The following is a 27747-nucleotide window of genomic DNA, read 5'->3' as shown; positions in this document are numbered from 1 at the left end:
AATAAGACTTTCTGTCTCTGAGCACCTAGAATTCCCTTCAGTATTCTTGGAGCGCAGAACAGATGCCTTTCTGTTAGTACTCATGTGCATCCAGTAATTTACCATTTGTTTTGCTATGTTAAATGTCAGTGGCTCTGTAGCAGTGGACATACGAAACTGATTTACCTCCAAAATCTAATTTTGACCTTTCAGAGTAGAGAAAAGAAAATTAACGGACCCACTTGAAGCTTTAAAAGAGAAATACTTGAGACCTTCTCCAGGATTCTTATTTCACCCACAAGTAAGTATTCTGAATGTGAGATTTCAAGCTTGTAAACTAACTTGTTGATCCAGAAAGACAGGTGCCACTAAATGAAAGAACTCTTGAGCACAGTAGGATTTCCTATGACGTTTCCGTGGGAGAACACAGGAAGTTCTAGCAGAATTAAAACCTGAGTTCCTTCAAGGGAAAAAAACCAGTAGTGACCATATGTGTATACACATAATGGGATTTGGGTGTTAAATCATTGTCTGCTCTTAACTACTGATTGAGCCAAAGTGCATTTTGGAATAAGCAGAACAGAGCTAAGGAAATAAATATTGAAGTTGTCTTTTGTGTTTCAACATTGTGGATACTAAGATACAGATCGTATTGTGGCTCGTCCCAAACTCACAGAGGTCATTCCCGTTCCTTTAGTGCTCAGATAAAAAACAGGAAATGAGTCCACCTGACCATAGAGGGTGAAGGATTCGTTTAGAGACTACTGGGCATTCCAGCAGAGTTCTGTAATTGCACAAACATTCTCAATGCACAGAGCCATTTGCTGAACCATCTTACTCATTTATTGCAATGTATACAGTTTCTTAATGCAAGGAGAATACCAAAAAGGATTATCTATTGCTTCATCTCTATGTTTCTACATATTTGCTTGTTGTTGTTGTTGTTTGAAAAATCTGGTTTATATGACAGTCAACATCTGAAGAACTGTATTGAAAGTATTGATATACTAACATCTTGAATCTGCTTTCTTAATGTTTCATTTTGTTTTGTTTTATTTAAAAGGTACAGACTCTGATCTTTCTGCATCGCAAAGGTTTTATGAAAATGACTGGAAAAGAGTTAATTTTAAAATGTTGATTCTTTAACAAAATTATTAAAAGTTATAGATATATCAGCTAATTAAAATAAATTCATCTTGGGATATTATGTTTTTCCTCTCTGTTACACTTTCTTTATTTTTTTCTACTACTTTCCCAAACTATTTTCTTGAATAGGAGGCTGACAGTTGAAATAAAAACTCTTGAGTCTGTTAGATAAATCTATTTGCTCAAAAATTCTCATTCTAACTCCGATTTAGAAAAATATGATTTAATACCAAGAGTTTTAGGTAGATTGCAGCATTAACTTTGTATAGGAAAGCTAAAAAATGGTTTCATTTATGTAATTTTTATAGAAACCACCAAATACTAAACCAGCAAACATTTATAATTAAATGCCTTCATATTTAGACTTATTTATCACTTGTAAGAATCACATGCTAATAAAGCTGTCTGTTATTTTGTCTGAGACTTTACATAGGTTGGCATTTTTTCATTTAATGATAAACATATTTATAAAGGTACAAGATTACTTACTTTTTTGCCAGTTGTGGGGCTTGAACTCAGGGCCTGAGTACTGTCCTTGGAATTTTCTCATTTTCCTTGACTTTTGAGACCCACAAAATCTGCTTAAGATGCCTTAAATTTTTGTTTTTAGTTATTAAGTAGCTGTATGAAGGAGTTATAATTCCATACCTCAGGTTATAAGGACAGTGCACCTTGATCAATATCATCCCTTCCATCTTCTCCCTCCCCTGTACTGCCATCCCAACTATTGATAAATCATCAAGTTGTTTTTACTATTTTGGTAACCTTGAGAATCTAGTAATCAAAGACTTTTGAAGAGTTTGGGTGTGACAGATGTACAGTATAGCAGGAAAAATAACTGGATTGGGATCTAGTCTCTTTGAGCAATTTAATCTATCTGGCTTTTAGTTTGCTCATTTGTAAAATCAGAAAATTGACCCCCCATGCATTCTGAAATTCAGAGATTTCTAGCTAATCAAAGCAAATTCACTCATTCACAAGACAAAGTCTGGTTCTTATGTATATGCCAGTCCTATAGGTAGAGCACCCCCATGTCTTTTAAATTGTCATGAGAGAAAACGTGATATTTCAGCATTCCTAAAGTCAAGAAAGGATGGCAGATCTCAGGAGCACCGTAGCAATGTGATTCTTTCTCCCAAGAACATGGGTTCTTGCTGTATGGAACTGTCTGTTGATGCATGGTATCATTAGCGCAAGACCCAATGTGATCTTCCAAATTTGTATCGCCTTGAGTGTCCGTTAATCAGAATGAACTCCTGCCTTCCCAGAGCAAGGCACTGGGGTCCCTTACTGTACCTGCTGTTTTGTTTGCTGGATACTTGGGGTATCTGAGAGGTGTTTGGAGAAGAGACGAGGAGAGGAGGGAGGACTCGCAGAGTGCCGAGGGTAGAGGTTATTTACCAGCTGCTACAGAAATGTGCCATTGCGTTTAGATAGCCTTGATGGCTAATTCAGTGTACAGTGGGTTACAGGAAACCTGACTCTGCCTCTGGTCTGCCTCAGACCAGGCTGTCCCTTCAGAAAATCACTTCTAATATTCCAAAGTTATAGCAGACTTTTGTTTGCTAGTGTTCCAGCAATTCCATCCTAGCTTCAAGATGTACCTTAAAACAAACAAGCCACCCAGCCTTGCCATTTAGGAGCAGACGTGATGGAGTCACAGGGCGTGCACACTGTTCTCATGTGCCTGAGATTCCTTTATCTGTTAAGTGGGGCTGCCCTCCCAGTCTTACCAGAGTAACAGTAGTTGTGAGGATTTACCTCCGGGACTTGTTTGGTAATGTGTTTGGCATATAGAAACACTGGTGGCTCAAAAGCATCCCATTGTGAATATAAAGAATAGTAGCAAAAAGCCTTTTCCCCCACCCCATGCACTCATGCTCCTTGCTGTGTATTGGAAAGATGCTTATTGTGTCCTTGACATGACCTTGCTGGGCAGCAGTAAGGTGACACTGAGCATGGAGTCCCAATAGCAGAGCAGGTTCTTACTCCTATGGCTTGCCACATTTTTCTAACTAAAAAGATTCTCAGATAGACTATTGATTTAAAGAGTATTGGGGCAAATCACATATCTTCTCTGGCCTTATGAATTTTCTTCTTCAAAATAAGAATGTCTGCCCTATTTCTCAAGGTCATCATAGTAATAACCAGTAGGCCACACTGTCAGTGAGTTAGGGGAAAGTACATACACAGTCATCTCACGCTTGTGTACTCTCTTGAGCAAGTCCGATGTTTGCAATTTTACTCTACATTTTTGCCTTCTACAGCACATTGCTCCCCAGTGCTCAGTCAGTAATCAATGATGGGAACACACCGATCAGTATTTATCTAATTTGTTGAGGATTATTAGATCAGCCTTGTAGAATAATATATATATATATTTATTAAAATTTCTATCAAAATTACTTAGAAGAGATGTGGACACAGGCATCAAAGTTAAGAGATAAATCCTTAAGGCCTAATTTTCTCTTGTAGCTCAGTTTTTGAAGGAGGATGTTTGGTCTGGCAGATTACTTAGCCTTTCATTTTCCTATAAAGGCAAAATCAGCACTATTTGGTTTTCCCTGAATGTTTTAATTTGCATTATAATTTTGGAAAAAAAGATAATTGTTATAAATAGGGACATAAGGAAGAACATTTCAGTGTGATTGCAGAGTGTCCATTTTATTGATTTCTATTTGGGGCACTCTAGCCACATGGGTAGCTCATTTGAGCTGTCCTAGACATCATTTGGCAATTATGGGAAAAATGGCTATTATTCTAATATGCTTGAATTTCTTACGTGTTTAATAATATTATTTTTTGGCTGTTTACACATTTTCTTTTTGAAGGTTTGATTTTTCTGGGTATCTGTACCAAAGTAAATTTTTATTTTAAGTTTATATCTTTTCCCACTCATACTTATATACTGGCTGATTATCCTATTACTACATTCTAAAGCACTAGGTATGTTAGTTTTTTTCCCCAAGTGATAGGAAATCATTACCATTCAGTTTCTATTTTGCTTTTACATTGCTATGTCTTTATCTTACTAAAGACAGCAAGCAAGATCATATCATTAAGTGTACCTAGTCTTTATGTTCTCAGGAAAGAATTCTAATCCACAGAGTTTCCCTCCAGTGAATGATAACATATGTTTTATAAATAGTTTAGAACATTTTAGTTCTATTAATTGATATTTTGATGGTCTGAGTCTCATTGTCAAGAAGTGAATTTCTAAAAGCAATACCTTCTTGTCAGATCTTATTTTCTTCATTCATTATGAGTATTGCAGAAATGCAGCAGATTTGCCTTTTATAGGAAAAGCACTTAATATTTAGATACTAAAGCAAAATGTAGTATTTTGCATTGAATAAGAACAAATAAAATGGAAGCACCTGCTTTGCTACAGATTGAGTAGCCGTTAACTTATTCTTGAAATAAAGAACATTAGTTTATCCAATACTTTATTTTCAGTAATAGAAGAAATTAGGCCATGTTACCATTGGTTTATCCTATACTTTATTTTCAGTAATAGGAGAAATTAAACCATGTTACAAAAATATTTAACTTTCTTTCCAAAGCTTTTACTTAAGGTATAGTTACATGATAAGCCAAATTGCTAAATTAGTATAAATGTTAATTTCTCAAAAGGGTAGATTGGAATAAAGATACCAACAGAGAAGTAATTTTTTGTTTTTGTTTCAATTTTGCTCCCAGTTCCAATTGCCTGATCAGAGAACTTGGGTAAGTTTCCTACTTATATTTTTGACTAAAGTAATGTAGCATTGAAAAGGAAACAGCTTCTAAGTTGCAGAGGAATTTTGAACCCCTTTCTGTTATATGATACAATAACTCAGTTCATTTCCCTGTTTCTTTAAGTTCCTGAAACAAGTTTTTAAATATAATTAAGCATTGAGTGAGATTTACATATTTGACTCATCTGACCCACTTCATATAATTCTACTTAGATATTAATTATGGAGCCTGTCGTCAACGTGGGCTTTGAAATGGGTCAGTGAGTGGATATGACCATTGTTTGGAAAACAACATATTGAAGATATTTTGATAAAGTCTTATACAAGATAAAACACTCAACTTGAGTCATTAGAAATAGAGCCAGTTTCAATTAATGACATAAGGGAGAGACATTCATCTTTTTATTGAGGAAGGCATTTAATATACTTAAAAATCCTGCTTATTTGTATTTCACCTTTAAATAAAATTTGGTCAATTGAAATAACATCTTAAAATTTCCTCTAAGGATATTTGTGTTTACTTCTTCAATCAAAATGACCCTGGTTTTTAAGGCAATGATTCATTTGGTGCACGTTAGTGCTTACTTATTTCTGAAACTAATCTGATGCTGGCATTTCTTTTCTAGGAAGTCTTACATTTTCATTATGTATTATGAAAGATGAATTTGTGATTTTTTTTGTCTCTAGTAGATTTCTATGGATTAATATCAGTTCTTTCAAAATGATGAAAGTATTTATGGAGGGAGGAAGAGAGAGGGAGGTAGAAAGAGAGAGAGAGAGACGGGGGGTAAGCAGAAGTGTGCAGCCAGGGGATTTCCTTGATTATCCTGGTCTACTTTTCCCAGTGCTTTTCCTCTGTCCTTTCTGATGGGGAGAGCTGCCCTGTGTCCCTGGCTCATTCTCTTCTTTTTTTCTACCAGATACTTGATAATTTTGACCTTAGTTTTATTGTGAACTGCTAGAAGCTTAAGGTGTTATCCCTTTACTCGCATGACCAATTATTGCACCAGCTTGGCGCCAAGCATAGTTGTCGTCATTGCAATGCTTGGGAAGCTCTTCCATTTCATTGAGTTACAGGTTCTTCAAGGTTGAGGCTTCCATTTACATTGAAAACCAGATACTAGTGGGAAATACCAAGATACATATTTACATTTTTAGTGGTAAATAAACTGTGATTTTGCTATCATGACTGTTCCATGTGATACATGAAGTGAGATTAAAAATAAAATATGAGTATGTACTTCTCCCTCAAATGACCATGATTTTCAAGATTGCTCAAAATTATCAAGTGAATAAATATAGAAATCTACAAACTTTCCCATCACAAGTTATTTATGAATACTAAGCTATTTTTATGATAAAGCCATGTGTAATTTAATTGTGAAACTGTAGGTCACATAACTCTTATACCATTTCATATCATTACATTGTCATTTTAATGACTTTAACGAGAAACATTTCCATGTCATCAATTATTGACTGTCAGATATTAAATGTTAAATTCAGTGCTTAAGATTGAGTTGATGCTATCTTGCCATTGAAATGTTTTTTTTTAAAATACTAACTTTATTTGACTGGAAACATAGCTGAAGTTTTTGGTAGGAGCTAGGGAATTATGTCTAAATATTAGTTTGCGTCAGTATAAAGTTAATAGCCTCTTGGGGACTGGTTGGGGTGAAATAACTTCCTCTTCTAGACATCTGGCTGCTGATACCATCAACAACTATTATATATGTAAATAAAAATTGTTAGTCCATAAGGGGGGGGGGAAACTCTGTCACCGATCTGAGATAAGCCTGAGTCATTAGTGGGCCACATGGTAATATGCTTTAAAAATATATGGTCTATGTTTTCTCTCCTTTATTTTCCCCATTCTCAGCAAATCTCTTAGAATATTATACATCACTTTTTCCATTGGATTTTTTTCACAATTAAACAAGAATAGAGGCCGGGAGTTTGGCCTAGTGGTAAGAGTGCTTGCCTAGCATACACGAAGACCCGAGTTTGATTCCTCGGTACCATGTACATAGAAAAAGCCAGAAGTGGTGCTGTGGTTCAAATGGTAGAACTCTAGCCTTGAGAAAGCCCAAGGACATTGCTCAGACCCTGAGTTCAAGCCCCAGGAATGCTCCCCCCCCCACAAAAAGAATAGATTCTGTCATTTATCCCAACTTAGCTTCATTTTTTAAAAAATACCAAGCCAGACTTTGAAAGAATACCGAAACTTAAGACTTCTATAAAGCATATGTTACTGCTAAAAGAATACTATTTGTGTGAGACCAGATAGGAAGGTGAGTTGGGGTTTAGATTCCCATATTAGAGAAAGCTTATTTTCAATCATCCCTCAATCCAAGGTACAGATGAGGGCTGACACTGGTCACAGAATTGCCAGAACTCACCAAATGACAGTTGTCTAAGTGTGTCTCATCTGTTGTGACAAGAACGTTTATTCTTTCCAATGGAAACCAAGTGTACTAAGAGCATTGTGAGGAAGAGGAAACAAAAAAGGCAGTGAAAACTTTTATGTCTTTTCAGTGATTTCTGGGCAGAAATTGTGTGTGTGTGTGTGTGTGTGTGTGTGTGTGTGTGTGTGTGTTGTCAGTAACTTTTTTCTCTGCCTTTTCTCATTTCTCTTTTCATTTAACACCAAAACCCAAAAGTTGGGTGGCTATTAGAGAGGTACTTGGATAACTTTTTCCCATTATCTTTCAGAATGTCATTATGTAGCCCTCAAGCCCATAATATATTTTCTTGTTTCTTGATGGTTTTCCCCAAATTGAAACAGTTTGAGGTAAAGTAATCACAGTGATCTTTCTTCAAAAGAGCTACTTATTAGCAGCTACTAAAGCAAGACACATTTCTCAACAGCCAATTGCTCTCAAATAACTCGAAGGACTTATAGTTTATGTGTGTTACAGTTGAAAGTCGAGAATAAAAAAAAGTCATGAGAAAGCTATTTTCCATAGAAAAAGAAAAGGTTTTCTATAAGAAGTATTGTTGCAGGAATCTGAGCGTGCCAGCAAGGTCAACATACACACACACGATTTAAATCCACTAGATATTACCCAAATATTAAATGGACACAAATGAAGCATTTATAATCATCACTGCAGCACCTCCTGCCCTTCTCAATGAATACGTGTAATCCTGACCCTTACCCTTGCTTGTTACTACTCGTCAGCTTGAAGACTGGAGGTCATTTATTACTCAAATAATTTATTTTATGGTGAATAGGATAGCAAAATGATTCTCTTTAAGGAGCAATTAGAAGGGAGACATGTAAATAAAATAGTATTGTACGTTATTTCTGGATTGATTTTTAATAAATAAAATCTAAAGTGGTATGAAAATGCTACCACCTAGACCAGAAGAGGATAATGACTCTATTCTAAGACAGAATTTCCTCCAATGTTTTGGCGGCATCATCATTCCATATCTTTGCCCTGTGATCAGTATGTGTCAAAAGCCTTCATAGTGACAAATGTGCTGTCCACTCCCATCTGTGGAGAACGTTTTAGCAGCTGAGTGATTATGAATCAAACCCTTGAGCTTGGAGCCTTCACTGCCTCCCAATGTGTTTACATTTGTCGGCTGACAAGTAAATGTATCTTGACTTTCCTCTGAGAATTTTTTTTCACCCTGTGTCTGATGAAAGATATTTGGCAAATTGGCAGTGGTACCCTGTACATTGCAATTTGTAGCCAGCATTAGGAGTCTAGGCATGAAACGAGAGGGCAGCTTCCAGGATAAAGAGAAGAGAAAAGGAGCTAACTAGAACATGAATAGTCATTTGCAGACCTGGGCTTTCAGTCTTCCCATTGTGAGAAGTGACTGATGTCCATGTCATTCTGTTAAGACTTTGCTTTTATTGAAGATGTTAGTGGTATTCTGTCTAGCTGTGTGTCCTCAAAAGGTAGCATTTCTTATTTTTCCTTTAGAGATGGAAATACTCAAATATTCCCTTTTATTTGGAACTGAAGTTTGTAAATTTGCCTTACTGTCTAATCAGGAAAAGGATAACCTCTTGGGGTTTTCTTTTGTTGTTGTTTTTTGTTTGTTTTGCCACCTTAGTTCTTTGAGAAATCTGTAACGTGCATGTAAAACTTTTTTTAATAGGTCTCAGATCCAAGTACATGATGAGTGAATTGCTTTAATAAGATGACTTGAGAGTTTGCTTTGTCTACTCAAGATTTTGATAGTCAACAGCTTCTAAATAAAATCTGAGTACTGGGGAAATGGAACATTTTCTGAGGGGGTTGCTGAAGGAAAGGGAGCGATCCCTTTAACTATAGACTTTAGAATCAAACTAAGTTTAAAAGGAAATGTCACGGGCTGGGAGTTTGGCCTAGTGGTAAAGTGCTTGCCTAGCATGCACAAAGACCCGGGTTCGATTCCTTGGTACCACATACATAGAAAAAAAAATCCAGAAGTGGTGCTGAGGCTCAAATGGTAGAGCTCTAGCCTTGAGAAAGTCCAAGGACAGTAGTCAGGCCCTGAGCTCAAGCCCAGGACTGGCAAAAAAAAAAAAAAAAGAAATGTCACCTTCTAATTCTATATATGTAAGTAAAAAGAAAATGCTACGTTTATAAGGAACATAAATTAGGTAAGACAGTTTTTCTTAAAGAATACTTCTCAAGGAGTACAATTATGTGAATGTTTCCTCGTCTCAAAATGCGCATGTCAAGTTATCTCATATGACAGTATTCTAATTTTTCTTTTTTGTGATATTGTTTGAAATCATGGTCTTATGCTTGCTAGACTGGGATTACCACTGGAGCTACTCCCCAGCTCTAAATTATTTTAATAAGTAATGAGCTGTCATTTTAACTCGCTGTTTTTGTTTTTTGTCTAGAAGAAAGTAACATCTCATCAAGCTTCTTTGTGTATGATCCCACTTAAAATTTAGTATATCCAGATAATAAGTTATCCTAGCCTTTAGGCAGCACACCTTTTCCACATTTACATTAGGATTCTACAGTTAGCTTAGGATATAACTTTGGAACACTTCCTATTTCTATTTTGCTTGTTCTCGTCATGGGACACTAGGGTTCTTATATATTTTTTAATTACCAAAGGCAAGACATGTAACACTTTCCCCTAACATTTCTAGTTTACTGTGATACCCATACATAATGCCTAATTAAAAAATTGATATGGCTTCATTATCTGCCTCACTGTCTGTATACCAGGTTATTATAAAGTGGCCTTTAAGGTGATGTTGTGGGAAAAAAAGATCACACAGCATTTATTTTCCCCAGTTGATCCCCTCATTATTTCATCTGGAAACCTTGCAACCCCTTCCCTGTGCATTACCCTCAGAGGAACTGGGGATGGTCTTGGTCTGTCACGGCTGATCCTGGGAACAGAGGCGTCAGAATTCATGGTTCTCTGCTCTCTGCTGCTTTTCAGATGTCAGCCATTGAAAACATGGCAGAAAAGCTAGAGAGCTTCAGTGCACTGAAGCCCGAGGCCAGCGAGCTGCTGCAGTCCGTTCCCTCCATGTTCAGCTTCAGAGCCCCTCCCAGCACCCTGCCCGAGAACCTTCTGCGGAAGGGGAAGGAGCGCTACACCTGCAGGTAACTCCAAAGACTGACTTCCCCCAAACCTCCCCTGGATGTCAGCAGACCTCGGGGTGCTCTGGGAAACTGTTCTTGATTGAATGGTTAAGAGCCACCACAATCAATTTCAGATTAAGTACTTTTATTTTTCCAACAGAGATCCAAAAATACTGGGTTTAGAAGAATTGTTACTAAATGAGAGTTTTAACACAGACCATTCGGTGACAATAAGGGAGATCAGAAATTATCCAAACATTACCTTCCTTGTCTCAGTTTAGTATTTATAAATTTTCTTTCACAATTTTTTCCAGACAAAGGTAAAATACTACCTACCCTCCTCCAGCATACTTATTAATTGGGCATTCTATTATTACTGCACAGGCCTTTGAAAAACAAGGCCATTTATGAAGTTTGGACAATTAGTGAGGACACTTCATACATTTCTTCTTAATTATTAGGGAAAAGAACAAAGCATGTTCCATATTTCTGATCTGTATCGTGTGTTTTCTTTTTGAAATAAATTGTGCTTATGATTTGTCAATTGTCTGCAGGAATTTGTGCTACCTGGTGCAGGCATATCAATTTATCTGCTCTTTGGAAGACGTGTCACTTTTGTATCAGAAAAGCTTTTATGGGAATGTACCTTGATGGATGAATCTCAGGGTCTTGTCTGATCTGATACCACTCAATGCATAGGGAGCTGTCACTGTGTCTAATGTCTAAAATGAATCGAAACACTTCAAATATGTTTACATCACCCTAGAATCACAAACTCTTGTCATGTTGTTGTGGTTGTTTTTCCCTAATCCTCTTGTCTGGCTCAGTTATTTTTGAGTGTAAAGACACAGACTTAATAAAAGAGGTGTACGGGGGGGGGGGAATTAAAACGAGTTGATTTTCATCAGCTACTCCTTATGCATGAACAAATTCAGCCTGATTTCATAATGCAGCCTTGATTTGTAGAGCTATTTATATCTGCAGAATGGCTTTGTTGCAACATTTTAAATACCAGAGGCATGTGAGTTCCATGCAAGATTAATTAAGTTAGGAATAAGCATTTGGGCTGCTTGCGGCTGGAGTGAAATAAAGTCAACTGCTCTGACTTTCTCCTATAAACATCTTATGACAGATACTGTGGCAAGATTTTTCCAAGGTCTGCGAACCTCACACGGCACTTGAGAACCCACACAGGAGAACAACCATACAGGTTTGACAATAATTTTTCTACTTATCTTGCCAAATACTATCAACATGCTTATAATGTTAAAAGAGATTTCGTGTGTGTGTGTGTGTGTGTGAATAGATGTCTACTCAATTTTCTGTCCATAAAGAACTGGCTATTGGTATCAGGATCCAATTGAGAAGAGTTTTCTGATGCTGTCCAGTGAGAATTCTTAAAAACACACAGATAAGCATTTGAGGTTAGATATTAAACATGCTTCATAATGATCAGTGCTATTGTAATTGACATTAATCACAACTATGTGGATATCTTTTGTCCAAGCCCTGAACCTTGTCAGGAGTAACTAATCCATAGGTACTGTTTCCTTAACTTCCCAAGCCTGCGTCCCAGGTTCCAAGACTACATTAAAAAACAAACAACCTTAAAGCTTGGCACTAGTGGCACACTCCTATAATCCTAGACACTCAGGAAGGAGCCTAGACAGAAGAGTGCATGAGACTCCTACCTCTAGTTACTCAGCAAAAAGCTCTGAGCAGAGCTGTGGCTAATAAGTGATAGAGTGCTAGTCTAGAGTTCAGGGACAGTGCTCAGGTTCTGAGTTCAAGTGTTATTAATGCTTCATAGGGGAAAGAAGTAGAAATTAGAGACAGAACAGCTAAAGTAGAATGGATGACGTGAAAGGACTAATTCTACCTATGACTTTTTAAAGTAACTCTTAGTTTTTTTTCTACTGAATGACAAAATTAGCCACATGATACAACTAATTTTCGTATTATAGTGTGAAGGTAAGCATGCTATTTTTGACTTCAAATTTTAACCTACATCATAATTTGAAGTGTAATCATTTGAATATAATATTAGGAATCTTATTTGAAGTTTTTAAAAAATGAGTAATGTTAATCTCAAGTAATATAATATCTCTATTCTTTAAAGTTTTTGTATATTTTAGAGGAGTGAGTTATTTTGGTTCGAGTGTTACAATTTTTATTAATATAAGTTATCTGTCTTCAAAGAGTTTTCTTTAAGATGCAAGAATGAGGAAATGGGCAGACAAAGGCTCATGTGAAGAGAGATGGAATATTTAGGAGAAAATTCTCAAGTTACAAAAATAGTATTTTCTTAAATTCATTGAGCTCCTACATATTTTAATAAAACCTGATTATAAGTTACACTCCTATTTTATGTGATGGAATATACTTTGTATAACATCTCCCAGAAGCAGAAAAAAATCAGAGGGTTCTAGCTAATTTCCCCTTCCGAGAACAGTTTTGCAGGATGTTTGCAGAAAAGCACACATCCCTCACTCCTATTTTGTTAAGGCTTGGAGTCTTGGGCTGCAACGCTGATCTCATGTTCATGTTCTTTGTTCTTTGTTCCTGAATATACTGGTTTCATTCTAACTCGTAAATGATGCTGTTATTAAACTTACATTAAAAATACATCAACTAGAATTTTGGCATAACTAAAGATCTTAAACAATGGCATGTTGCAACCCTTCTATTTTATAAATGGAAAAAAAAGATTCAGATGGATAGATATTAGCTACTTTTCTCAATTGGCACCAAATAGATGTAGAAGTAAATTCCAGGTCTAGAGCCCTCACACAGAGTCTTTATCTCTTCTTCCAGTCTATATTACATCCACTTTCTAGAAAGGCTGTGATTTTAAGAATTTTTGAAATTAGGCCTGATGATTTGAGATGCTTTTAAACCCCCTACTTGTTCATGGAAGTAAAGAGACGTGTGTATGTCTCTGTGTGTGTGTGTGTGTGTGTGTGTTACCCAGGAGGGGAACAGTACTTAGATTTGACCTCTAAGCCTCACAGTGGCTACGCAGTTCAACCACTTGAACTTCTTATTGGCCAGTTTTAAGATGTGAGAAGACTTAAGTTTACTTGACTTGAGTCTGCACACAAGCAGAAAATTAGAAACATGTCCAAGATGAGATCTTTCACCTCCATGTGTGTACAGAAAAATACTACGAGCAAAGCTCCATTTTCTAAAGTGTTAGGTGAGAGTTTGAGTTTTCTTGATCCCTGTTCCTATGTTTCCTGTGAGGCATAGCACATTGCTAATGTACTATGCTTCTCAATGCTGGGGCTGTAGCGACATGGCTATTGCAGAGAAATCCATGCTTCCTCACAGAGAGGCCAGAATAGTGCACTTTCCACCAATGAAGGACATCACTTATTATTATGCCAGAAAATCCACAGAACCTCCTGATACCAGAATGGTTTTCCATGGGGGAAGTCCTTAAGTTGGTTTGTTGATATTATGCCGAATCTACTAATTCAACAGACTTGGTTCCCCATTGAGCTGACTAGACTGCAGCAGAACTGCAGGAGCACAAGTACTTCAAGTGGAGTGGGGTGACTTCTGATGTAGAGCACTTGAACTTGAGTCTGTATTCAGAAGTGGATCAAGAGCCTTTCCACATGGAAGAATGCCTTGAGAACTTTCTGGCCACTAAGTTAGAAGGATTCACTTAAGAGTCATTTAGAGAAAAATCATTTCTTTTTCTTTCAAGCAAGATGCACATTGAACATTACTTTACACAGGGTATACTGTATGTTCAAATGCCAGGAAAGAAAAGTCCCATAACTTTTGACATCTTTTTTTCTTCCTCCCAAACTGGAAAGCGGGTTTGTGAGAAGAGGTCTAACAGTACTCCTTTTCATTTTACAAGAAAAGGAAAACTTGAAAATAATTTGTAAGTTTTTTTCTATTATACAGAAACCAGAAACAGTGAACTATTCTTAGTAAGGTGATTTCCTAGAACACTGAGTTGGTTCAGAACAGCTAAAAAGTCCATTATTTTATACAATTAATGTATGGTAATTAAAAATGCACAAATAGAAATGGAAAAATAGGGGAAATAGGGAGAGAGGAGGTTAAAGAATTCAGTATTTAACCAAGAGGTACATTATTAGTAGTATTACTAGTTATTATTGACATTACTTGCTTTTGCAGCTACTTGAAGATTAATGAACGTTTTATAGTCTTTAACGATAGGTTGTAAAAATAAAAACTTTTGATATCAGACCGCACTATTCATATTGTCTTGATTTTAAAAATTTGGAATGTTTGCTGTTTGGGATACAATAATAGAATGTCTTTAGGATTTGTAACAGAGAAAGTAAATTGACAGAGAATCTATTCAGAGTACAATTCTGAATTTAAAAGTTGTCTGTATAATTTGAAGAATGAGTGAATTTGTGGTTTTTTAGAAGTGATTCAATTTTTTGTTACTAAACAAACAGCAAAATAATGCTGCTGTTTCTTTTCTCTTTTTTGCCAGCCCTGGGGCTTGAACTCAGGGCCTGGGCACTTTCCTTGGACACATTTTGCTCAAAGCAAAATGGTCTGCTACTTGAGCCACAGCACTACTGGCTTTATCTGAGTATGTGGTACTAGTATTGAACCTAGGGCTTCATGCATGCTAGGTGAGCACTCTACCACTAGGCCACACTTCCTGCCCTGCTGCTATGTCTCAATCTTATTTTTGTGAAGTTTCTTTAAATCACATTCTTTGAATGTGATTATCCTAATAAAGTTTGGCACAATCAAGTCCCAATTTATTATGATGATGTTTTCCATAGAGTTATGAGCAGTATTCTTTCTTGTATCTTTGTTGTTTTCTTATTTTATTTCATTACATTTTTATCCTCTCCTTTTTAAGACAAGGTATCACTACACAGGAGAGGCTGGCCTGGACCTGATTATGTAGCTCAGGCTGTCTTGAGCTCTTCATCCATTTGGTTTGGCTTCCCTAGTGCTTCCCTAGGCATGTTTCACCACCTCTGACTGCCTGGGCCTTTTTCTGCAATATTTTAGGGGTGGTAATTTTTGGTATCTTGTTTACTGGTCTAGAGAAATATCTTCTGAATTGCTTGCACATGTTTTTCTCTGTGTTTATTTTTCAGATGCAAATACTGTGACCGATCATTTAGCATATCTTCGAACCTCCAGCGCCATGTCAGGAACATCCATAACAAGGAGAAGCCGTTTAAGTGTCACTTATGCGATAGGTGTTTTGGTCAACAAACAAATTTAGACAGACACCTAAAGAAACACGAGAATGGTAACATGTCTGGTGAGTACTCAAGTGTGCCATGAGGAAAAAGATGGCTTAAATTTTTTGTGTTTTGAAATCTGATCGTGACCTTTCTTCCTTCATTCCATTTTGACACCCAGATCAGATATTAGTGCAAAAGTTCAGAGCAAGATTCTCTTGAGATTTTAGAATCATGTGATCACTGATTAATATAAACTCTGGCCTTGTTTACATTGTATTTTCATCCTGCTAAGTTCATCTCAATGGGCCATCTCAGGCAAAGAGTACCATGACCCAAACTCACTGGAGACACATGAGTCAAGAGTTCCTAAATTGCGTAGAACAATCTGTCCACCTCCTGGCACATTTGGCATTAATGTTCAGAGTTGTAGTCCCAGAATTCCACATTCTGAGTACTAATCTGGAAACCGCAGCTGCTTTGGCAGAAGGCCTACGGCTTGGAACGTTCAGGTTAAATTTTTCTTTTCTTTTAAAACGAAGTATTAAAACTTGCCAACATGATCCTGCTACTACACAGCAAATGATGGTGTTATTCTGTTTTGTCACTTTGCCATAAAGATAAAATTGAAACTAACTGGCAAAATGACTAGGATTTTCTTAACTCTAACCTAACAGCATCTATTTAGCAGGAAGGATTATAGATGTTGGCTTCTAAGATTTAATCAGCTAATATCCATTGCTTTCAGTGCTGGCATATAGATGTCATGCCAACCTGTGAAGTCCCAATTTATTCATGAAGATCAAGGAAATGAATTAGGAGATGGGAAAGTATTAAGAATTGATTTTAGGAAGTGAAATATTAAGATAAACAAAAAATTAGAGTTATACAGACTAGAATCTTTTCTTAAGAAATTATTTTATTACCAATTTTTCCTATACTATGAAGAATACTTTTGAGATTTCAAAGTGTGACAATTTGAAATAAACAGTATGCCAGTTACCCATTAACCAGATTATAGCTACTTCAGCCATACAAATCGTCTTATGTTTGTCATATGTCTTTGTACATATGCCTTGTAAGATAAAGAGCAGGATGATAATATCTGTGGAAAGTTTAAGCATATCTAAAGTGTGTGAAGTGGTCCTGTGGGCAGGGGTGGCTCTGCTCACTCAGCAGGTGAGAAAGCTGAAGCCCCCCATCCTCAGTGCTGGACCAGCCTCTGGGCTGGCAAATCCTGAATCTGCCCAGGGCCCAGCCCTTAGGTCGGGATGCAGAACCCTCAGTGTGTTTTGCACTTTACTTTGTAGCACACTTCAGCACAGGGGAAAGGAACATGCATTGGCAGAAGTCAGACTGAGACCAATGTCTTTCAGAAGAGTCTACAATGAGATTCTAGCATTTGTTTCTCCTTGCCCCTCAATTAGATTAAAAAAAAAATGTTCCCAGCTTACTGTGGGGATAAGGAAAGCTAGCAACAGACATGACAGTGTTGGGAAACTGTAATTCATGATTGTAGTGGGCAAGACTGTTTCCCAAGGAAGTTCATGAGCATGCATTTCATGGTATACTGGGCAGGTATTGACTCCTAAAGTTATGGTATTCATATACAAGGGAAGTTTCCCTTTTTTAACAAGAATACCGATCAAAGTTATGAGCTTGCAAACAGGTGTCCCAATAAGCAATAATCTTTGTCACAGAAAGCTTTCTGTACCACGTAGGTACGGCAACATCATCGCCTCACTCTGAACTGGAAAGCACAGGAGTGATTCTGGATGACAAAGAAGACGCCTACTTCACAGAAATCCGAAATTTCATTGGGAATAGCAACCACAGCGGCCAATCCCCCAGAAGTGCAGAGGATAGGTACAGCTGCCTTTGACTTTACAGAAGCCTTGCATTTCTTAAAGAAGTGTGCTCATTCATAATATATATACATATATACATAAATATCAACATATAATATAGATCTATCTATCTATCTATCTATCTATCTATCTATCTATCTATCTATCTATCTATCATACCCTGATACTTCTGACACCAGTGGCTGGTTTTAATTTATTACATGTTACATGTCACATTGGTGTATCAGGACAAACTGTAGCTGTATGATACTTTACCCAAAGAATCCTCACCCATAACCTTGGGAGGAAAGTAAGTTTCTCAGTGAAGAAACAGAGATGTCAATCAGACAATCAGGAGTATGAATTATTAAGATCAAGTAAGATACTCATTACTGCCACATTGTTTTTTGATATAATAGTATTTACATGGTACAAATGAGAAACTATTTGGATTCTGAGTTGTTTGTTCAGATTTGCTAACTCTTCATAGGAGACTCTGGAGTCTGGAGTCTCCAGCATCTGGTTTCAACTTGTCCATTTCATCTGACTTTTCCCCCCAACTTCTATCAGGATACTTCTGTGAATAATTTATCCCTGATAAATTGCCATATTTGGCAGCCTAATTAACAAATAAGCTTTCTTAATTATGTTATATTAGCTTTCCACTTTAGTTTACATCCATGAACTCTTTCTTTTACATATTCTTTCATTTCTTAAAAAAAATAACAGTTTGATCTAGTCAAGCTACACAGTTGACAGTATGTGTAAAATCTAAAAATTTATGTCTATGAAAAATATATTTTCATCACTCTTTGATAAAGGAGGTTAAGAGATTGTTTATATATAATGCTGACTAATAATGATTTGATTTTTTTAAGGTCACAGATTATTTATATATATATATATCATTTCCAAGATTAGTTGGTTTAGTGTTCATTTTATGCTGGGAAATCAAAACACTGAAGTTATACTCATTTTTATGTGGAAATTGAGGGTTTTGTTTCTGTTGTTCAATTTCCCATAAACTAAAAAGTAACTGCATATGAAATTCATACATGATAGTCACAACAAGCTTCGTTAATAAATACACAGCTAAAATGGTAAATGAGAAGATTCTGAATGCTACAACATTCTCTTCTTTGGTCTTTCCTCTTTTTCCTTTTCTTTGTTCCTTCCTTTCCTTTCCTTTTCTCTTTCTCTTTGTTCCTCCCTCTCTCCCTCCCTCCCTCCTTCATCCTGTCTGTCTCTCTGTCTGTCTGTCTGTCTGTCTGTCTGTCTGTCTCTCTCTCTCTCTCTCTCTCTCTCTCTCTCTCTCTCTCTCTCTCTCTCTCTCTCTCTCTCTCTCTCTCTCTTCTCTCTTTCCTTGGACTTGAACTCAGAGTCTTCTCCTCCATTTTGCTGGCTTAGGATTGGTGCTATACCACTTGAGTCAAACCTCTAGCCTGGCTTTTTGTTGGCTAATTGGAGATAGCATCTGTCAGACTTCTCTGCCTAGGATAGCTTTTCTGCCTGATCCTCCCAAGTCTCAGACTTCTAAGCAATCAGAAGTATGGATCTAGCCACCAGTGCCCAGCATTGAGTTTTCTGTCTTTAAATGTAGGAAACTATCTGAAGATATTCTCTAGTTCAGAGCATTTATGATCACTAATTTAATTTCAATTTTTAAATCTTCAAGCAGAATTTAAATTCAAATTGTGTTTATTTTGCCAATTATTTAAAAGCCGACATGGCTTCTCTTAGTATTATATTTTAATGTATTAAATTATGATTCTATTGTAATTAATCTCATCTTTTATAACTTTTTGAATTGTATATTATTAACTTTTCAAGGATAAACAAAAAAATTACAAATGACTTTCTGTGTGTTATTAGTTGTAGCTTGCCTTGTAGTTTGCTAAGTAAACTACACTATTTGTACAATTACACTGAGTACCTTTATTTTTGTCAGTCATGGGGCTTGAACTCTGGGCCTGGGTGTTTTACCTGAGCTCTTTAACTAAAGGCTACCACCCGACCCTTTGAGCTACAGCACCATTTCCGGTTTTCTAGTGGTTAATTGGAGATATGAATCTCATGGACTTCAGTGCTGGGCTGGCTTTGAACCATGATCCTTAGATCTCAGCCTCCTGAGTAGCTAGGATTATAGGCATGGACCACCATGTATGGCTACTGAGTACATTTTCTACATTGGTGTTTCTAAGAAAACAACAAACTTTTTCTCATAAAATTAACACATAAACTTAAAACAACATTGAATATGACAGATACATAGAATCTCAATTTGACCAGAAAAAAAATATCAGGGATGCTTTAAAACATATAGCTTGTATGGGGGGCTATTTCTGTAATCTCAGCTACTCAGGAGATTCTGGTTTGAAGTCAACTCAAGAAGGAAGTTAACAGGAATCACACACACACAAAATAAAAATAAATTAGGGCATGCGTGCGTGTGTGTGTGTGTGTGAGAGAGAGAGAGAGAGACAGAGACAGAGACAGAGAGAGACAGAGAGAATGTTGAGCTGTTGTCAGTGATATTCAGGTCTGAGAATTTTCTAGAAATCAATTCTTTCAAATGGGGAGTACTTAAATGTGAGTTGGGTACATTATGTAGAAAAATTATGTATTCTTTATATTATATAGTACACAATCATTTATCAGGCATGATAAGAAATCTGAGACAGTTTGTTTTTCTATTTCTGCCAGAGGCTCCACCATAATTTGAATAATCATCCAATTATTTTATCTTTGGTTGCTCATTTCTGAAATCATATCATTTCTTCCCAACATTGCCATAAGGCATAAATAATAAAAAAAAAAGAATTTCCTTTGTAAGGGTTGGAAATCAAGACTACTTTTTAGGAGAGGTTGAGAGTACTAAAAAGCACATATTAAAAAACAACCACCACCACCACCAATTGGATTATTAATCGAAACTTTCTCTCATCATGCTTTTGAAAGAATGAATGGCAGTCACTTCAAGGATGAAAAAGCATTGGTGACCAGTCAGAACTCAGATATACTGGACGATGAAGAAGTGGATGATGAGGTGCTCTTAGATGAGGAGGAGGAAGACAGTGAGATCCCTGGGAAAGCTGGCAAGGAGGCAGTGATGGGCGACCTACACGAAGGGATCCCTGAGGATGATTACGAGGAGACGGGTGTGCTGGAGATGAGCTGCAAGACATCCCCGGCCAGGTGAGGGTCTGGGGTGACTGTGTGCGTTGGACCGGGGATGGTCAGCTGTTGGTTTGCTCGTCTCCTATGTGGCAATCCATCAGGACAGCATTTCAGACTGTGGGGATTTGTGAGGAATATACTGTCCAATTTCATTTGGAATCAGCACACAGGGCCCATCACCTTTTTCTTGAGGGAAATGAGAAGGCCAGCCTCATCACTGGCAAAAGTAAATACTTCCCTGTCTGTGGGACTCTGATCTGCCCTCAGGAAGGGAGAGGAGAATATTGCACATGAATGCAGACTCTTACTCCTGAGACCCAAAGGAAAGTAGAAGCTGATCCATGATCTGAATCCCTCAGTTATCTGGTGTGACCATCAGCCCAATATTGTAAGGGAAAATTTCCCTTCATTTAGACATCTATGCAACTGATAGAGATAAACATTTTTAAATGGGAAAATTTAACCAAACTGGTTAAATTGATGGGTCTATTGCACTTTTTCTGAGGAGAATGTGGGTTGATTTATTGTAAATGGAAACTTGAAGTGTATGAATTTGTCTCCACACATTTCCGACTTAGGATGTCATAGACTTTATCTCAAATTTATGCTTGACTTAGTGATTAAAAATATGAAGAGCAACATATCATAGTATGAGATGCCTGTAAATTTTTTTAGAACAAGTGGTGCATGCTGCTTTGACACAGCACAATAGTTTGACAGCTGTTAAGATTCATATGAAAGTGATTTGATTAGGTTACAAACCAGAAAAGAAAACAAAATCTTTGCTTTTCCATTGGTTCATTTTAGGTATAAAGAGGAAGAATATAAATCTGGACTTTCTGCTCTAGATCATATAAGGCACTTCACAGATAGCCTCAAAATGAGGAAAATGGAAGATAATCAATATACTGAAGCCGAGCTGTCTTCTTTTAGTACTTCCCATGTACCAGAGGAATTTAAACAGCCGTTACACAGAAAGTCTAAATCACAGGTACATATTTTGCCACAGTCTAGCATCATGATGATGTTGTGCATGAAAATGTACATTGCTTGGATGAACAAAAGAAGATATTCCAGAATATTCTAGAACAGTCTAGAATATTCTAGAATCCAAGCATGTTTAGATTCTCTGCCCACAGTGTTCTTGTCTTTACTCTGACCTGAAGAGTTAACCAATATAGCAATAGATTCAGTTGCATTTGACACACAATGTCACTTATGACACACCCTATCCTGTACTAATCTCTCCTTCACCTTACATTTCCCTTACACTTCCTCTGAGTCATCCACAAGGTTTGTTTTCAAATATTTATATGTTATTCCAGAATTTTCGACATTTTATGTGGCTTTTTCTTTTGGTCTACCTAAGTATGTATTTAGATTTCTGAAAAGTGAATTCTATTTTTTTCTATACTATAGTGAATTGTTTTTCTGCTATTGGTTGTGAGGCTGAGCCTGGATACTGTTCCTGAGCTCTTTCACTGAAGGCTAGAACTTTACCACTTTGGGCCACAGTACCATTTCTGGTTTTCTGGTGGTTTCTTGGAGTTAAAGAGTGTCATGGACTTTCCTGCCTGAGCCGTCTTTGACCTCTGATCCTCAAATCTCAGCCTCCTGAGTAGCTAGAATTACAGAGGTGAGCCACCAGCTGCTGTCGTGAATTTTTGTGTATTGGTTGTTAGTAATTCATCCTATTATAGAATATAGGAGCAAAGATCAGAAATGAAATGAGTTAGTAAGATCTGTACCAACTGGGTGATAGATATGAAAGCAAAACCTACTTTATTAAATGAATGGGTGATACTCAAATTCATTGAGCTCTTCTAGCATTCTACACATAATACAGCAATTAAAAGTGAGTGTATTTTAGGATTCATAAGTTCCAATCCAAAGAGCCTCAAAATAAATGAAGTCAGTACTTTCTTTTTGGCATCTCCACTCAATAAAATTCAGGTGGATTAAAAAGAGAAAAAAAACAGGGGCTGGGAGCATGGCCTAGTGCTAGAGTGCTTGTCTAGCATGCATGAAGCCCTGGGTTCCATTCCTTGGTACCAGATACACAGAAGAATCCAGAAGTGGTGCTGTGGTCCAAGTGGTAGAGCGCTAGCCTTAAGAAAGCTTAATGACAATGTGCAGGCCATTAGTTGCAGCCCCAAGATTAGCCAAAAAAAGAGAGGGGAAAAAATTTGTTATCATATCTTAAATGCACTAGCCAAATAGTTTGATCCACTTAGAATATTTTGGCGGTGGTCTGACTTACCCATGTAACCATGTTTACTTGTATGTTTAGAAATGATCTCATATCTGTAAGTTGTTCTGGGTTGATCTTCAGAGCAAATACTGTCTCAACTAAAATGGCAAAATATTATGTCTGGGGAATAAATCTTTACAATAGCTTTTAACTTAATAGAGACTGCAAGACATTATTCATGATATTTAGTATTAATTGTGAATTACAGAAAAGGCAGTGGCCTTGTGTGTCAAGCAGGTGGAGAGGGAGAGCACAGTTCCAGTTACTTGAGAAGATTTCCTACAGGCTGTGGACATGCAATATAACTGTCTGCTTTTATCTGCTACAGACATCCATAAAAAGTGGCTGCTTAAAAAAAAATCCTTGCCTTTCCCTTTCTCCTTTCTAACTGATCAGATTGCAGTGTTTTCTCTCTTAAAATTGTCTTAGTTGTTCAATTGAAAGTACTTTTGTTGTAGCACACAATACCTAGAAGTTCCAGGTACTGTGAGAACTGGTAGAAAGCAAAAGGGCCTGAGAACACAGAGAGAGTTGGCGTGAAAAAGCTCAGTACCATTTTTTTTGACATGATATCACTGTCAAGCTAGGCTTTTATAATAGGCATCAGGAAAAAATAGATGTATTTTGTAGTCCTAGCACCTATTTTTTCTTGTTAATTGATTATGTCCTAGTATTTGGTTGCAAATTGGCTTTATTGTGAGACTCCTTCATTGCAACTGGTTTGCTATCAGTTGTATAAGGGGGCTCTAATCTTTGTGTACAATCTGATTTTTGTTATTGCTGTTGCTTTGTTTTTGTTTTTAATGCTAGTCTTGGGGCTTGAACTCAGATTGTGTCCTCATTGAGCTTTCTTTGGTCAACGTTAACACTCTACCACTTGAACCACAGCTCTACTTCTGGGTCTTTTGGTATTTAATTGGAGATAAGAGTCTCATGAACTCTTTTACCTGGGATGGTTATGAGCCTCAATCCTCAGGTCTCAATCTTTTGAGTTGCAGTGTGAGTCATCAGCACACAACCTCACAATCTGCCTTTTGATTCGGGAATTTTATTTTTCCCTTCCTGCCCTGGGACAAGACTCTACACCTAAACTCTCAGAATTTAGACAAATATTCTATACTTGCCATTTTCTACAATTTGAAGGTTCAGATACTTTGCTCACGTAACATTTATGTATTTGCTCTCTGATTTTTATAGCAATTAAGTTCAAAATCATTGATGAGTACACAGAAGCTTCATTTTGCCCCATGTCATATCTAAAAACAGCCTTGTTCTACAAAAATTAATTTCATAATAGGTACTGTTTGTGGAATCACACTGAGGTAGGAGTTTTTGGTTAGAAAAGAAAGCAAAAGAGAAAAAGTAAAAGAAGGTTAGAAGACAGGACTCAGGGCTTACATCATATCACTATTCCTTTTAACATAAATTGGGATGAGTTTTGCCAGCACTTTTTTCATAAGGCCCTTAGCTTTTGATATGTAAAAGTAGGTGCCCAAGCAGAATGGGTCACTGAAGGTTGATTCTCACTTAATCCTGGTTTTCAGCACTACCAAGGCTGAGGACTCCCATACTACAGAATGGTGGTGGATTCTGGGTCCCTGCATAGAGCACGTGCTAATGTGGTATTTGTGAAATAGATAGGTGAACATATTCAGGTCCAGAAGACAAATGCGCACGTGCAAAGCAATGACCCAGCAAATGCAAACGAGCCTGTGAGGGCAAAGCTTCTTCCCAAATGCCAGGATGAAGGCAGAAACCACAGACCCAGCCACAGGCCTCAGCCTGACTCCCAGGGATGAAATTCTGCCCGACGACAGAGAGGTTTTGCCTTTGTTTACAGACAGTGGAATGTCTTTGGCAGGAAGGTAATGATTCCACTTCAACAGCATTTTGACAAGCAAGTTTAGCCATGGATGAGACCCATGACAGCAAATCAGCAGTGAAAAGTTCACTCACAAGTCAGGACCAAACATTTCATTTGGATATTTTACTTGGCTCTAGAAGGAGGATTCTCTGAACAGTTATTTAGAACTTGACGTGATAATAGGTGAGAACCAGCACCTTCCACTGCTAAAGGGAGGTGGGCAGACCACACTTTGCATAGGACATTACTGACTCTGTGCTTTGTTTGGTTTTGGTGTAACTAATTTGCTATCACTCACGTCACAAGGTTTTTGGGTGTGTTTCAAGCATGGAGAAAGCAAGAAAAGTTGGGCAGAAATCAGCTTCAGTTCCGAGTAATTGGGTGGCTTTGGGGAAGTGATTTCATCTTCAGTGCTGAGACAAAGTGCAGGGGTCACTGCTCCTGGAGCAGGAGGACAGGTCCACATCTGTGCAGATGTGCAGGCTCACCCACAAGCACGCAGTGACATTGCTGGTGAGCTGAACTTGTGTAAAACACCTAGAGTTAGTCAGGGTCAGAGAGGAGGGTGACTCCTATTTCCCAAGGGAAGTGGTCAGAGTAGTAGTATTTTTTGTTTCATTTTGTAGGTTTTGAATCTCTATGCACTGAAGACCATCAGGAATCCCATGCTCCTCTCACAACAGTAAGACACACACACACACACACACACACACACACACACACACACACACACACACACTCACACCCTGCTGCTGCTGAGAGTCCTATCTCATTGTGACACCAGCAGTATTTTTCTAGTAAATACCGCTCTTTTTCCGGTATGCTCACGGAGTGTTTCCTTTCCACTGCAGGCATATGCTATGATGCTGTCACTGTCTGACAAGGATTCTCTGCATTCCACATCCCACAGTTCCTCCGGCGTGTGGCACAGCATGGCGCGGGCTGGGGCGGAAGCCAGTGCCATCCAGTCCATTAGCCACGTATGACGTTGTCCAGGCCATCCGGAGTGGGACCAAGTCCCACTCCCAAGTCCCATTCCCACGGGCCCTCACCGGACTGCCGAGCAGAACGCCTTACAAACCCCAGGGTCGCTCATTAAAAGTCTGATGACCTTAAACTGAATGATGAAAGGAAAAGAAAAGAAGGAAGGAAAACTATTTATTCTCGATTTTTCGTTTTGCACAGCAAAGGCAGCTGCTAACTTCTGCAGGATCAATTTGACTGAAAGGATTCACTGAACACAAACCACTCGCTGGGCAGAAGTTTGCCCCTTGCTAGGGTGTGGGGGGCTGAGGGGCTGTTGAGATGACCCTATGGGTAGACAAGGAATCCTTCTTTGTATAAGGTCACCTGACCTGATTGGGAACAGTTGCTTTAAATTGCAGTTTTAAATGGTTGTTGTTTTTATTTCCTTCGTTAAAATGTTATGTAACTTAACCCTTTGAAAATGGAGGTAGCTGGATGGAATGCAGTTATTATAGAAACTGATGCCAGGAATCCTAGGGCTCCCCTCCCCCCACCTTTTTGCCTTCTTAATACATTGCTCAAAATGAGGGAGAAGGGGAGGCGGACACTATGGATTGTCAGGTTCCAAGAGATGAATCCATGCAGCTACCTGCTCATCACCATACCACTAATAAAACGTTTGCCAAATCCTTGTCATAACATCTTAATTTTAGACAATCATGTCACTGTTTTTTTTTTAATGTTCGAAATTCCTTTCTTTGTGTTGTGTGTATCATGTATTTATTTGTTGGCAAACTATTGTTTGTTGATTTAAAAAGCACTGTTCCAATCAGCCACTATTTTACATTGTCGGAGGCACGCCCTCTGTGAGTGCAAGGAGGCAGGTGGCTCTGCCTGTGTAAGGAGTGCCAACATAGTGTTTGGCTTTTCTTAACATTCCTTTTTTTTTTTTGGTTGTTGTTTTTGTTTTCCTTCTTAATGAAATAAATATGAATAGATGCGACTTAGTTTTTGTAATACTAAAATCAATTCAATTGTATAAACAACTATAATTTTCTTTCATGAAAGCATGATTCCTCAGATTAAAAAAAACTGTACCCCATATTTTATGCTGATTGTCTGCAAGCTTGTGCGATGTTATGTTCATGGCAGCCCTATTTGTAAAATGAAGTGTCCCTGACCTTACATTAAAAAGAGAATAACAGACTGTATTCAGTTCTTTCGCCCTTACTGAGAAACCAGATTTGTTTTCTTTTCTTTTTGTTGTTGTTGTTTGTTTGTAATCTCATTTTGAAATAATCGGCAAGTTGAGGTACTTTCTTCAAATGCTTTGTACAATATAAACTGTTATGCCTTTCAGTGCATTCCTATTGGAAGAGCAACTAAAAAATAAAGACTTACAAAAATGATGAATCTCCTCTTGTGTGTTATTTTCCCTTCCCATGCAATTTTAGTTTCCATTTGGGACCCAAATGATTTAAAGATACGGGGTTTGAAACCATGATGCCCTAACAGATATGTGAATTTAAGCATATCTGTGTTGTTTTAAGATGACATCAGCGATAGTTTTTGGCCTGCAGTGAGTCTTGCTCCTTATTTTGAACTTCGTCCGTGTAGCACAAAATCAAAGACCATGTCTATGAACCTCTTCCTAGACCTCAGTATTTACAGAACCCATTTTAATTAGGCCAGAGAGCACCCAGTTTTTCTATAGAATTTTACACAGTTCTGAAAGGAGCTTTCAGATTTTCATTCGTGTGTGTGTGTCTATGTGTGTCTTTTACTAGTAATACAATCCAGGGCCTCAAACATGTAAGTGTTCTACCACTGAACTACTCCTTATTTTTGCTTCTAATAATACAAAACACGGTTAAGTAATTCACAAGAAAGGAAAGCATCTTTCAACTTCCCTATTTTCATTTTAAGATTTTGTCCAGTTACACAATATTCTTTCTTCATGGTTATAATCAAAGCATAAACATGCTTTTGTGCTCGGTTTCTTTCTTGTGTCCAAAATATGAAATATA

General features: G+C 37.5%; 1 protein-coding gene across 8 annotated transcripts in view; it reads left to right on the top strand.

The window, feature by feature from the left end:
• Mecom (MDS1 and EVI1 complex locus) overlaps window positions 1-27133 on the top strand; it is a 62833-nt gene extending 35700 nt beyond the window's left edge. For 4 of the 8 annotated variants that reach the window (XM_090338622.1, XM_090338626.1, XM_090338620.1 and 1 more), the window contains 8 exons: window positions 193-280; window positions 10272-10438; window positions 11550-11627; window positions 15526-15695; window positions 17337-17481; window positions 20421-20657; window positions 21447-21630; window positions 25606-27133. In XM_090338622.1, the coding sequence (XP_090194748.1) occupies window positions 193-280; window positions 10272-10438; window positions 11550-11627; window positions 15526-15695; window positions 17337-17481; window positions 20421-20657; window positions 21447-21630; window positions 25606-25740 (1204 nt within the window). In that variant the 3' untranslated portion in view covers window positions 25741-27133. Of the gene's footprint in view, window positions 1-192; window positions 281-4824; window positions 4852-10271; window positions 10439-11549; window positions 11628-15525; window positions 15696-17336; window positions 17482-20420; window positions 20658-21446; window positions 21631-25605 lie in introns of all 8 variants that reach the window. The other 4 variants (XM_090338621.1, XM_090338618.1, XM_090338617.1 and 1 more) reach the window with 2 other exon arrangements.
• The last annotated feature ends 614 nt before the right edge of the window (window positions 27134-27747 follow it).

Source organism: Megascapheus bottae, chromosome 1 (genome assembly GCF_031878675.1).
Source record: "Megascapheus bottae isolate mThoBot1 chromosome 1, mThoBot2.hap1, whole genome shotgun sequence".
Taxonomy (NCBI): domain Eukaryota; kingdom Metazoa; phylum Chordata; class Mammalia; order Rodentia; family Geomyidae; genus Megascapheus; species Megascapheus bottae.
This window is presented reverse-complemented; position numbering and strand designations above follow the sequence as displayed.